Here is a 14,867-nt window from a genome sequence, read left to right as displayed (position 1 = left end):
AACTATGGAAACATATTTGAAAAATAACCAAACAAAAAAATTTCACTATTTACAGTGTAAACTTTATTCTCATAGTTTTAAATCGATTCACATTCCAAAACTAGGACAAATCTAAATTTTTATGCGAATTAGAAATATATTAAGAAATAATAAATCATGGAATAATAAATCAAAATGACAATATCTATATGGTAAAAATTAAATATTGTAGTCCTGTTAATGTTAATAGTGTAAAATACATCTAAAATTATGTAACAACTTTAAATTTGTGTTTTGATACTCAAATGAAATGATACAAATCATAAATAAAGTTTAATTAAAAAATATTATTTAACTAACATGCTTGAAAGAGTATACAAAGAAGGCCATAAAATATAATTTTGTTTTAGAACTCTGTAAAATTAAGTTATTAAAAACTAAATTATTTAAAAAAGCAAACCAACTGTATTGCAAAAATTTCTGTCTTTTAATGCTTGATGGTGTTTGAAACTGTATTGATATATTAATATGAATAATGTTGAAATTTACAAACCTTTGCTGAGAATTGACACTTCTGAAACCTTTTGAGGTCTGGCATTGTTTCAGTGGATTTCATGGTGGGTAAGCCGACTGAAATATTTTAAAATACTTTTACAGTTTATTAAGTTGTATACATGTTCAAATTAATAAAAAAGGCTCATTTTTTACTAATATTAGTTATAATAGTAGAGTACACTGCAGGGTGGCCTCTGTTTTTTTAAACTTCTGATTTTATATATAACTTTATTCTCCCCTTATTTAGTTTGTATTTAAATTCTATGTAATATGAATACTTTGATTGTAAAAAAGCTACTGATAATATATTAGATAGCTTCTTTAAATGTGTTTTGTACAAATAAAATTCTGAACAAGATATAAACTTATTACAACTAATCTAATCTCAGTTTATAGTTTTACATACAAAAATAATTCAAAAATTCCAAGTTTTTCACTGATTTTTAGTTGAAAACTGAGAATTTAAAATATTTTATGTGAGATAGCTATTTTTTTAGCTTGAACTTTAAAACACCATGCTTTTCTTAGTAATATGGTTTCACCAATTGTGTACAAATATGTTTTGCCAATTTTTGACTAAAAAAGCCAGTCTGACTTGGTGTGGGTTTATGAAAAATCATAAGAAAATTATTTGATATAAGTAAAAATTGGAAGTTAATGTTAAATATATAAAAATATCAAAGTTATTTTTTAAAAAATTCATAGTTATACAATTTATATATGTATATTGGGTCAAAAACTAGCCTTAAGTTTATTAAAATTTCTTTAGGCCATAGGGGGTGTTAGCCATGTTTTTTACAAGTTGATCTTATTTTATAGAATTTTTTCTAAGCTTTAAAATGCTGTTAACATTTTAAAAAAATTTTAGTTATTTTTTGAGATATGACCAGTCAAAGTCGTGCCGAAGAATAGGTTCCCTATGGGAAGGGAAAAATAAAACAGCAAAAAAAGACTATATTATTTAAAACCTACATTTTTCAAGCAATCTTCTTTAAACTTTCACAGTCTAATCTTTATCATTAACAAAAATAGATTATATTTGAATTTTAAAAAATTTAGTAAAACTTTTTTTTGAATAAAAATTAATTAAAACCTATGGCCAACACACATAAAAAATAAATTAATGTTAACTTATTTACTAGAACACACATACCTTTACAGATGAGAAGTTAACTCTTTTTCAAGGGCTTAATGAGGTTGATAGTTTTCACTGTTTGGAAAGAAAAAATGCAGAGCTCATCATAGCTGTATTAAAAATATGATATGAAAGTATAAAATAAATCACACACAATAAACTAAAATTTTACTTAATTAATGCACCATTATTCAAATTATACATAACAATAATTTAAAAACAGTGATTTACCTGGAATTTCTTAAGCTTCCACCTCCAGCAAGATATAAACAAAAAGGAATAACAATGTTTTGTTTTCAAGATGTAAATAGACATTTGAAAATTCGTTTAAAACCAGAACCAGGGAACAATTTATATTTTTCAAAAAAAATACTGAATTAATTGTATATATTTACTACTAATAGTTTTTGAAACTAAAAAAAATACATAAGCATAAATTTAAGTGTGATTTTATTTAACTTCTTGCTATTGTTTTTTTTTATCGAACTTTAGTCAGTGAATATAATATAGTTTGTAAATCTAAAAATTTTTGAATTCTACCACATTTAAATTTTAAAAACCATTAGATACTAAACATGCGATAAAACTAGTTTAATAAAAAAAAATGCTTTGCAAACCTATCATTTAAAAAAAAAACAAACTAGTAATATTAAACAATATTTTGAGGACAAATAGATAATGATTCTAAGTTTTACAGCTTAACATTTTTGAAATAATTTTAAAATACAAATGCTTGTAGTAAAATATAAAAATATAAAAACTTACTATAAAAAGTAGTGAGACTTTTTTATTTTTGTGTTTTGTTCATTAAAAAGGACTGCTCTAAAAAGAATAAAAAGTATAATCGATTTCGTTTATATCAAAAATGGTATTTAAAAGTAAACTAAACTTACCAAATATGATAGATTAAGAAGTCGTCCTACACAAGCTTAATTAAAATTATTTTATTCTAAATGAAGTTATTAACACTTTATACCGAATCAATGGGTAACCAATAAAAACCTTACCAGTTAATATATTTCATTTGTTCAAACAAGAGAAGAAACTTTTAGCAAATAAGTTTCTTTTAATACACATTTACTTTAACATTTGTTTAAGCAAACTACAAAGTAGATATTAACTAAAACTACATTTTATTTAGTTATACCATGGACAAGACGTTTAAAGGATTCCCAGTGGTGTGTGACTCGATAACCAAAAAGTTTTTTCGTAAACCAAGTCTTAGGACCAAACATTTCGAGTACTTTTATTTTTCGTTTAATAAACAATATATAGTGTTTGATTTACATTACTTATCTCACATGCTCGATTCCTGGTAGTAAATCACTTTATTAATTTATTAGTGAAAGCATTCAATTTTTATCAAAACTTTTTTTTTTATTCCAGTAATTAGCTGAATATCTAAAGTTTATCTGTGTTGTGTATGTAAATGAGCTTTTTATAAATTAATTTAATTTAGTTTATCTTTATTACAAATTGTCCTAGGCATGATGCTAAACTGTTCTGATGTACGACTTGATAACCGAAAGGTTTTTTGTACACCAGGTCCTAGGGTAAAACATTTTGAGCGTGTTTTTTGTCGTTCAATAAACAATAACAATAATTGAAACAACGAAAACGTTTGTAAAGCCTTGTAAGTATTGATTTAACTAAATGATGTTTGTTTTAATTTTTATTTTAACGTTTGAACAGTCTAGCATTATATTTTCTTAGTATATGCTTAATGTCAGTTGATATTCCTATCCTTGTAAAATTGCTTTACTAGTTAAATTGTAGCTTTATAGTTTATTTATAACAATAGGTGTACAAGACTGTTAAAGTTTAGCTTTTGTATACAAAGTTTATGTGCACTAGATTTTGACTGAAAGCTGTTTAGTGTTCATTTAAGTAAAATCTTAGATGTATCAATTATAAACCTTTATAAAAGCTATTCTAATAAACCTAATTACATTAATTAAAGTCATAATGTTGTAAAAATATGGTTTATTGTCTAATACAGCGTTATTTCAGTGTATTAGACTATTTATGAGTAAAACTATCAACCTTCTTTATTTCAAATATTAAGCAAAGTTAGCTTAAACATGAAATAAACTTAGTTCGGTATGAAGTTTTAAAAGTAGAAAAAGTTCTATTAACCTTTTGTTTGTATTTAAAAAGGTAATTTAAGTGTATTTAAGGTTACAAAAGTTAACTACCTGAATTAAATTTGCGATATTGTTTGTTGGCACTAATGAAGATAATATCACTTAAGAAATTAACATTAAAAGTATAACTTTACAGTAAAATCTTGTTTCTACTGGAGTATGTTAATATATCTTAAAACTTTAATAAAAACTAAGTAAACTTTATAGTCATATTTTTAAATAAATAGTGTAATTTATGGTTCTTTTGCTTTTTTGATTTGTAATTGAAGTTTTATATATATAAAATCAGTAAAAAAGTTGTATTTTCAAAAATTAAAGTGTAAAAACCTTTAAAATATATTTTTAAGATGTGGATCATAGACATAAGTCCATTAATACTTTGGTTGTTTATTTTCAGTTTGAAACAATTTTACTTTCTTTGACTGACATTGGCTTAAATTAATTTCATATGTAGTAAAATTTTGAGTCAAAGAAAAGCTAAAAAAAACTTTAACTTTGTCCTGTACATGACATTAAACATTATCCTGGTGTATGAATCGATAACTGAAAGGTTTTTTCGTACTACAAGTCATTGTACCAAGTTTTTGAGCACTTTTTTTTCGTTCAATATATAATTCTAACTGAAAAAAAATTAAAAAAATTACTAAAACTGTAATTAATAGAATGTTAATGGTTTGTTTAAATGAAAAGTTAATATTGAATTATTATCCTCTAGCGTATTACTGCTGAGTTTTTATTAAAGTAACATGCACAATAATTATATAAAACCTTGTTTGCTTAACTTATTATTAATAAGTAACTAGTGTAGTAAAAATATACTTTCACAAAGTTTTTCAAAACTGGTAAGAGCTTTTGTATTATTACGTCACATAAAATCTTACCAAGGTGAAAATAAATTTTCTCACATATGATTTAGTTTCAAAAATTTCCTAGAGAAATTGACTGGTTCAGAATTTATTTCAATTTTCAAACAATAAAACTTATGTTATTATTATGTCGCCTAAGGAAAATATTTTTGCAGAGAGTATGTCGTCAGGGATCTAGTTGTTTTTAATTTTGCCGTATTAACTAATCAGTTCTACATTAAGTCCTTATTTTTTATCTGCTTTTTATTTTAAAGTATTTTCAAGTGGTTAGTTAGAATCAGAGGTACTTATTTAATGCAAACTGCTAATCGGTGTTCGATGTTAATTTTTACAAATAAAGATTATCTTTATAATTATAAATTTAATATTTTTACTCAAATTTTTGTAATTACTTTAAGCAAATTAAAATGTTATAGTTTTATAAAATAAGCTAGTACAATATACACAAGAATGTTCACAGTAGTATAGTAATGAATAACTGTGACAAACCCATGTATAAATTTTTTCATTTTCTTGTTGTCAATTAAAAGGCGCATTCTTAACGGCAGAAAGCGACAACTTGAGCGATATTCTCGACAAGGAAGACGACAAAGTAGACGATGAGGTAGACGAAGAATGGCTGCAGAACGAGATGATGGAAGCGCAGTCCAACGACTCGACAGATTCCGACTCTGACGATTACGATCCCGACAAGGAGGAACTCCCGGTCCTTCAAAATCTCGAAAAGACCCCGATCCAGGAAGATCTTCCCAACATCGAAATACCCTTTCCCCAGGAAAATCTAGCTGAAATGGAAGAAATTGCGCGAGGAGTCCTTCAAGATCTGGAAAAGTCCCCAAACCGAGAGGAAAGCCACGAAGATCGTTACGAGGGACACCAGCAAGCGTCAGACGGCTCGTTCTACTCGGCCGAGTCGCAAATAATGCCGGATAAAAAACTAAAAGAGAAACCAGAAGGACATCAGCTGAGCACCCGCCCAACGGAGAGCCCCACGGGGATCAGGTACCATGACGACAAGATCACGTTGCCGGGCAAGTATTACGTCACAACGAAGAACGGAAGCGTGCTGCCGTGCGAGGTGTTCGCCGCTCGCCAGAACCCCTACGACAGGTGGACATTAAAAATATTTTCAAACTTTTTTTTGTAAGGTATAAAGTTAATTAAATCATAAAAAAAAAATACAACAAAAGCATTTATTTTTATCGTAAAATTTTGTATAACAATTCAACCAATATAGGTCGGTAACGCAGTTCTACGTGCACTGCATCGGCCTGGACAGGAGGATGGACCAGTGGGTGGACGGGGACAAGGTGGACAGCAGCCGGCAGGTGAGCTCGCACGACATCATGCGGTTGAAGGAGGAGAACCAGAAGGCGGAGGAGAGGATGACGCGACACAGGAAGATCAGGACCATGTCGGTGACCGAGTTCGAGGAAATGGACGAAGCCACCAGGTTTTTAATTGGTTGAAAAAGTTGATTTTGGGTTTTCTCGTTTTTTCAAAGTTATCTTTTATAAGGTTGTACAAGGTTTTTATAAAAGTTTATTGGTACAGTAGTCTTATTGTAAATGTATAATCATGTCGGTTGTAAAAAAATGTTGTGAGCACTACTGTTATATTCACAACCTAAAAAACTTGTTGTGGAATGTTTTAACGTTCATGTAATTTTTGTTAGCTAATGAAAAAATATTTTATTCTATTATCTGTAGTGGTACTCTTTAAAAAATTTAAATTTAATAATTTTGTGTACAGTCTTTCAAATTTCGGACCACCTACTTGTACAATAAAAACAAATCACAAAAAAAAAAACGATTGTTTTATAATTCAATCAAGCAAAACTTCCAACCTGTTAAATCCGATTAATTTCACAAACAGGAAAGCGGAGGTGGAGCACGAGAAACGGACGCAGATCAAGTACGTGAACCAGGTAGTGATAGGCAGGCACACCATAGACACGTGGTACTACTCCCCCTACCCCGGCTTCTACGGCACCCGCGAACGTTTGTTCATATGCGAGTACTGCCTCGTCTACTTCTCCCGACCCGACGCATTGTTACGTCACGATTGCGGGAGGAGGCAGCCGGAGGGGAGGGAAATCTACCGGAGGGGAAACATCTCCATATACGAGCTGGACGGGCTCTTTCACAAGTTTGTTGTTGAATTATAAGTTGTTTTTACTTTACTATGTCTGTTAAAACAAGGATTTGAATGTGATTATATTTAGTAAAGTATATGCAATTTATATAAGTTTAATGGTTTTTGTTTACTATAAATTGAGGAAATTATATAATAAGAATTACCAAAAAAACAATGTTAAAAATAAATACATATCTTTCTATGAAATTATTTCAAAAAAGTAATTAACATCTAGTTTCTTAAACCAAAATAATAATTTTCAAAATAATTATCATCGCCTAACTCTACAGAGTCTACTGCACGAACCTGACGCTTCTGGGCAAGTTCTTCATCGACCACAAGACGGCCATCTACGACATCGGAAACTTCCAGTTCTACGTGCTGACCGTGGTCGATCGGCAAGGCGCCCACATAGCAGGCTTCTTCAGCAAGGAGAAGTTTTCCAAGAACAACCTGGCCTGCATCTGCGTTCTGCCCAATTACCTGTTCAAAGGCTACGGCAGGTTCCTCATATCCTTCAGCTACGAGTTCGCAAAGGTTGGTTGGCTTTTTATATGGTCTATCAATTACGCAAATAGTAATGATTAGTTTTCCCTATTTCAAAGTAAAAAAAGTTAAAAACGTAGTGTACTTACTTGTAAAATAACTGTATATTTTGTTAGTAAAATATTCTAAAGAATTTAAATAAATAAGTTAAAGGAGAAGTTTTTAATTTTTTATGCAAAACAATTATCAATAAAGCTGTTTATCAGTCATAAATGTATATATCTTCCTTTGAGTGCATTTCAGTAAAAACTTTCAAAAAACAGTAGTGTTTTCTGTCCACTATAGTATTTACTTAACTAATCGTTTCAACGAAACTGACAGATAAGAGGCCAGATAGGATCCCCCGAAACTCCGCTTTCGGACCTGGGCAAGGCAGCTTACGTGAAGTATTGGAAGAACACCCTGCTCAAGTGCCTCAACGAGAACCCTGACGCGACCATCGAGGAGTTGAGCAAAGAGACTTGCATGACTCAGGTAACTGACTTATTAATACCCGAATCAACTTAGCTTCAATAAAAAAAATGCTGGATTTTAGTTAGAGTTGTGTTAAAGATAGCTAAGTTTTACCATTTAACATATTACTTTACATTTGTAAAGACTTGCATAATGAAGGTATTTGTCTATTTTTGACTGTTTTGATTGGTATGCGTTAGTAAAAATTTAATTTATGAAAAAATAGTTTGTTGAATGGATAAAGATGAAAGTTATTAGTTACAAATTTTTAACTGTGCTAGTCAATCTCATTTTTTAACCATACTGCCTGTATTCCGTACTTTTATTTAAAAATTAATAGAAGAGTTGTCAAAAAAGTGCATTTTTAACTTTTTTGAAGTTAATCCATACGACTTAATAAGTATCTACTCAAAACTGTAGTACTGAGGGTAAAAGCAGTTTAGACTAAAATATTAATTTGAAATAATTATTTATATATTTAATCCTAATATTCTGAAAATAAAGTTATTTGCGACGAAAAATATAATTTCAAAAATATTTAAAAGTAACAAGTCAAATAAAAGCATTATTTCAAGGTGAACGTGGATGCAAACATACATCAAGTTAAAAAAATTTAACCTAAGTTTAATATACAGAAAATTTTTTTTATAATATGTTAATCTCAGACTTTAACGTTCAAACTTTGTGATATTTTTTACAATCAGGAAGACATAGTGTACACGTTGCGCATCTTCAACATGATCAAGTGGACGAGAGGAGAAAACACAATTTCGTTCACGCCCAAGACGCTAGAGGACGCCAACGCGCAGCACCCCATCCCCCACCACCCCAAGATCCCGTGCGACATCGAGTGTCTGAAGTGGAAGCCGTACCCGGTGCGGGTGGCGCCCGCCGTCACCGCCTACAAGAGGGCCATGGACCGGAAGAGGTCGGAAGGGGAAATTTGAAGGGGATTTTTTGGGGGAAGTGAAAAACTTTGTTTGACTTTTCTTGGTACGATAAATTTTAAAGTGGTTAAATACAAAGTTTGTAGGGTTTAAGTTTTGAAGGGGAGTTTTTGTGTAAAGGACTTTGTTTAAATTTTTTTTGTATAATGTATATGAGGATCATAAATGTTGATTTAAAGTGATTAAATATAATGTTTATAGTTTGTAGAGTTTAAGCAAAATAGAGTTTACTGAACGGTGTTTTGTTTTTAGAGTTTAAGAATAAAATTAATGTTGTAATTTCTATTGTTTTTGGTTAAATAATTATAAGTTTTATTTAAAACCAAAGCTTGTATTTGTTTGAAGCATTAAACATATTTTCAATTTGTGTCGATACTCATTTATTCAGGCCTAAACAACTTGTTAATTTTTTTAGATAATATTTTGTGTTTGTTTATTGTTATATTCTGGTTTTGCTGTTTTTTATTTTTCTATAAAAGCTGTTTTCTTTTAGAAAACTTAAATTTTGTATACAAACTCACTATTTGATTTAGGAATAAATTTAAACACCATTATCAGTGAGACAAGAACGAATAATTGATATATTTTACTTAATGTTAAAGTAATTTTGAATATAATGTGTTTTTTGTATAAAACAATCATAGTTGAGTTTTCGCACAGTTAAAAATAATAGTGCCTTAATGAACATTTAGTTTGTAAACTTGAATAAATTGCTGACCAAAGTATGATGCGTTATATTTTAAAGTTGTCAATGCTTTATAATTGCAGTAATCTGCCAACTAGGTACGCACTTCCAATACGAAGTGCCAGTATAGTACAAACTTTATAGCAAAAAACCCTCTGTTTTTAAAATGCATACTAAACGATAACTTCAGTGATTTAAAACTTTATGATAACTATTTATAAGCTTTTAATTTTTTTTACAACAAGAGTGAAACTTTTCTGTATAACAACAGTCAGGAAAAACTTTTTCTGGTTAATCTTGTCCATTACTTATAAAATCTGCTGACCTCTGGTCTATAAATAAAAATGACTTAGGTAAGTTAAAATTAAACTTCCATTAGTTCTTTCAAGTTAATTTTTTTTTAATAAACATTTGAATTTTTTTTGAACTTTTTTTAAGAACACTAACAGGCTACTTTATATTTCTCTAACACACTCAATTTTACTTGTTTAATTCTTTTTTATTATATACGTACCCCTCAAAAATAACATTTGTACTTGACTATAATATGAATAAATAAAATAAAATGAAGGGTCCATACTAAGTTTTAGAAAGCTTAATAATATTAAAACCTTAAAATAACACATTGGTTAGTTGTATTGTAATAGAATACCGGTTTCACTCACTGTTCAATTAAGTTTAATATCAATTAATATATAATCACTTAACTGAATCACAAGTTGTCTGATGCAACGTTAATTTAAATTTATGACAGAGATATATAAACCAGCGGCAGAAAATGTTTAGAGATATTTGAGCCAAGATCTTTCAGATGTAGTTCTAGAGTTGAACTTAACTATTCTTTTCAGTGTTTATTAAGTTAATTCTTGAACAATGTTATTTTCTTACATATGTTTTAAGATTTAAAGTTCTACTAGTTCATTTTAGATTAAAATTTTCTTAAAACATCTGTTACTTAGATATGCTTTAATTGTTAAGGCTTGAAATCCATTTTAGATACACTCTAAAGCAGGGTTTCCCAAAAGGCGGGCCATGTGGTCATAGTATGAAACGTTCACTAGATATTCTGGAGTTGTTGATGAATAGCAAAAACATTTGAACTAAGTTGATATTATCACCAGTTTATAAAACAAAGCAGTTTATTAAGTATTTTTAAATTAATTTTTTCAGCTTTGGGTTTACTTAAATTTTGTTGAAATGCAAGTTTGAAAATAGGTCAACTTGGTAGAATCCGAGCCACAAAGAAAAAAGTTTTGGTTATTAAAAATTTTTATTTTAAAGTTGTTTCTGCAGAAATGTTCTTGACACGTCCTCCACAAGACGTAAAAAGGTATCCAAAAAAGTATACTAAAACTTTTTACGAAAAGTAGTACAATATAGCTTGTATGAAGTTTTAATAATTATTTTTAGTTTTAGTATTTACTACTGTAAATTAAATGTAAACTTGTTAGAAAGTATAATGTTGCAGGCTCCAAGCTACGAAATCAAAAAGTTTTGGTCACAAGAAAATGTTTTGGTAAAAAGCATTTTATTAGCAGATATGTTTTTGATGCAAAAGTTAATAACTAAAATTTTCTGTAACTAACAAATAATAAATAATTAGTGTTTATTTTGATCTGAAATTTAAAAAAATTAAAAGAGTTTACCTGTTTATAAAGTAAATGGTTTACCTTAAGTTTTAAAATTGTAGTTGATAAAAATAATTCTTGTACTTAAAACATCTTAAGATACTAGACTACAAGTGTAGCTAATGTATAAAGAAAAATATAAATCATTAAGTCGTTTGAACTAAACGTTGAACAAATCATAAGAAGAGTTTAAGTTAAGAATTAAAATTAAGTGTGTAGCGAAAAACAAACAAAATATTTCAGCAATGCGGTCAAGTCGCTTGTGATATTTTTTTGTCTGTTTTATCTAAATTTAGCTCTGTTCAATAATGTAAAACAAACAACATAAGTTTTATTTCAAAATGTTAGCTTTTTGAATTTATTGTTGCTAAAAACATAATTTATTTTAGTTGAAAAACAACATATGTTGTTTTCACTCTAATTTCCAAAATTTATATATTTAGTTGAAATTGAATCGTATTTTTCACTTTTAGCTTCAAGTTAAAGTGCTCCATGATAAAAAAGTAGTTTATAAGTTTTGAAAATGTTAAGTTTCAGCACTGCAGTTTAAAAATAAAAAAGTCTTTATAAAACAATTAGAACCTTAGTACAGTTTGTGAAGTTTAAAAGTACAAGTATTTTTTTCAAATTGATAATTAATTTGAGTTGGACAACATTAAAGGTTTGAAACTTGGGCTCTTTTTTTACAGGTTGTTTATTATTAGCTGAGCTATATAATGGCTACTTTTATTAAAGTACTCATTTCAGTCGGATTTATTGCAACTTTAGTAAATTGTACTGAAGTTTGTACTGATACCCCTGATTGTGTTCCAGGTATGTTTTAATTAAAAAGCTAATTAAGTTACTTGTTCAATTTTGATTTCAAAAAAAAAACATTTATTAGGTTCTTATAATTTTTCTTTGTTAACTGATGTTTTATAAGCTTATTTTTGAATTGAGAAGAAAGAACTATTTGAACAATTTATTGTATTTCATACCTCGGGAAGCCAGAACTTTATATTTTATTTTTGGTTTACTAAACATAAAACGCAAAATATTCCATCTAATAAAAGTCACGATGGCCGAGCGGTCTAGTGCGTCAGATTGTGACTAATTATTTCAGTGGTTAATGGGTTTACGACATAGTTTTCTTAAAGAAACAAACTATTTATTTCTACTTTTGGCTACAAAATATTGTTGATTGTACGTTTGTAACTGTAAGAGTGCTTGAAAGAAGTTTTTTAAACTACTTTGTAAACTACCTACAACAAATAAATTAGCAACAAACACAGAAATGGACACTAAAAAATAATTCTAAAACAAAAGACTACCTGAGACTTTCTGAATTTGAAATTCCCTGAGTTTCTTTGAGTGTGTAACTACCCTGTGTTTACATTATTATATACAACACTCTATAAATCACAAGATTGTTATTTAAAAATATCCAGCCAAAGTTAGAATCTATTGTATATTTATTTAAGATAACCCTTATTGCAAATCAAAAAAATAAAAACTATCCTGAATTTTTATACTTTGTTATTATTCCTAAGTGCACTTTGGTTTCAAGTTTGCGAAGCTAATCACATTAAGACTCATATATAATCTCAATATAGAGTAGTTTAATAATTTTGTACCGGCAGTGACCAACGAAAAGGAAACTATAGCACCAAGTATTCATGTCAGTATGATCATCTATTTCTACTTTGAAGATACAAAATACTGTTGATTGTGTGTTTGTAACTTTATTACTGTTAAACAAAGTTTAGTTATTTGACAATTAGTTATAAAACTTTTGACAAAAAATTAAGAAGTTTCAAACACTTAAAATGGAAAATATTAGCACGGGAACGGGTCAAAATTGCCCTAAAACAAAATAACACAAGGGCACAAAACTGCACTAAGATGTTTTTGCATGAAGACAAAATTGTAAAAGAAGATAAAATTGCACCAGGGGTCAATTTTCACAAGTTACAATTTTGCTCAGAGGGTCATTATTGGGCGACAGTAAAAAAAAATTATAAAATAAAAAAAAGAAAAAGATTAATTAATTAAAAAAGGGTTATTGACCGAGAGTAATGGTTAATGGTAACAGTTATATTAAAAATAAAAACAAAAAAATAACTAATAAAAATTATCTTATTAATGTGCTTATAAATTATAATATAACTATTCTGTTTTATTAACTCAAGTATCCCATATTGTTTATACAACTAATTAGTTGTAATAAATTGTAATAAATTTATGAAGACTTACTAGGAATAAAATTTTAGTTAGGTATTGAATTTTTTTTTACTTTAGTTTACATAGTAACAAAATAAAGTGAAAAAATAGAAAAAAGTGAAAAATGCATTTGAAAGTGCATATTACGTAGAATGTATTTTTCAGGAATAAAAATATTTTGGCTCAGTATGAGTTTGGCTAGGCTTTAAGGGTGGAGGAGGGGACGTGGAGGTATGAAACAGCGACATCGTGTGGTGGAAAAACCAGTAAATTATTTTAATTATTTATTTCTAAAACCGATATGGTGCAATCTCGTGGATTTGCGACACCTAGCGGTAAAAAAATTTAAAAATTAATAATTTTTTTGTTATTTTTTTGTAAAGTAATTAGTCGATGTGTTAAGAATACGTACTCAAGCAACAGGTTAACTACAAACAGTTCAGAGCTATAAAACTAACTTTCAAACTAAGTAAAGATTAACGGTTTTATAGTAAAGCTAAGTTTAAATATGTTTCTAAACATCAACAAGTTAAACTACACACATTATAACCATTTTAAGTAATAAAGTGTGTAATTTTTAAGATTAAATACTTACTTTGGTATTTTTTCGAGTAAAATGTATGTTTGAAGTTATATGAGCTTGTTTATTATAACTAAGAAAATAAACATACTGAAAAATTTATTCAGTTTAATTATAAACTATAAATTTTTTCGGCATATCTGTTTATTAATAGGTTAAAAAACGTTTTATTCGTTTATAATTTGTTTAAAACATTACTCGTTTCTATCTTTATAGTTGTGCTTAGTTTTATTCATGCAAAACTTATTTAAATTTATAGTACATAGTACATAGTAAATTTAAATTCGAATAACCAGTTAACTTAAGTTATTTGGATTTTTTTCCATTATAATTTTCAATTATACCTTAAATTTTTGTTTATGATTCGACTAGATCAAAGCCTAAAAAATAATTTTAGCCCTTTCTATGTGCTTCATAAATTTGTATTTTGTAATTATTCCCTAAACGTGTTTTTGAGAGTTTATATATAGAAAATTACTTTGATCAAAATTATAGTAATCAGTAATATCTTGCTGAGTAATGAATAAAATTGAACCTGTTTTTCTTTATTGAACGAAAAAAAAAACACTCAAAACGTTTGGTCCACGTTGTTGTCTAAGAACCTGGTTATTGCTTTATTTTTTAAATAAATGAAATCTTTAAACAACTTGTACGTCTAAGTATGAATAAATACCTATATTTGGTTTACAATATTTTAAACTTTAACAGTAAAAAAACACATTGTTTTAAAGCTTAAATAAATACAGCTCTTTAACTTTCATTAAAAGCTAACTTAAATAAGGTTTATAGTATAATTTATTTTGATCAACTGTTGGTTGTTTTCTTTTAAGCTGGAGTAAACTTTATGAATAGATTCATATTTCTATTTTTTTTTTATTTAATACGACCTATCGAAGTTTTAATTGTGGTACATTCTTTATTAAGGCTGGGCTTATAAACGGCTGCTAACTTATTTTATTTTGTCAAATAAACATCATTAAAACAAAAATATAACGTCCAAAAGTCAATTCTTTT

General features: G+C 28.2%; 1 protein-coding gene across 1 annotated transcript; it reads left to right on the top strand.

Annotated features, from left to right (window-relative positions):
• The first annotated feature begins 4,806 nt into the window (after positions 1-4,806).
• On the top strand, positions 4,807-8,796 carry LOC145846270 (histone acetyltransferase KAT8-like). Its single transcript, XM_082953147.1, has 7 exons — positions 4,807-4,837; positions 5,228-5,789; positions 5,917-6,132; positions 6,555-6,827; positions 7,106-7,352; positions 7,683-7,835; positions 8,519-8,796. Exons 1-7 carry the CDS (start codon positions 4,807-4,809, stop codon positions 8,759-8,761), a joined length of 1,725 nt encoding a protein of 574 aa, XP_082809273.1. The 3' UTR covers positions 8,762-8,796.
• The last annotated feature ends 6,071 nt before the right edge of the window (positions 8,797-14,867 follow it).

The sequence above is a fragment of the Thalia democratica genome, unplaced genomic scaffold, assembly GCF_965202585.1.
Source record: "Thalia democratica unplaced genomic scaffold, ktThaDemo2.hap1.1 HAP1_SCAFFOLD_379, whole genome shotgun sequence".
NCBI classification, from domain to species: domain Eukaryota; kingdom Metazoa; phylum Chordata; class Thaliacea; order Salpida; family Salpidae; genus Thalia; species Thalia democratica.
Note: the sequence above shows the minus strand (reverse complement) of the source record. Positions and strands in the feature narration are given on the sequence as shown.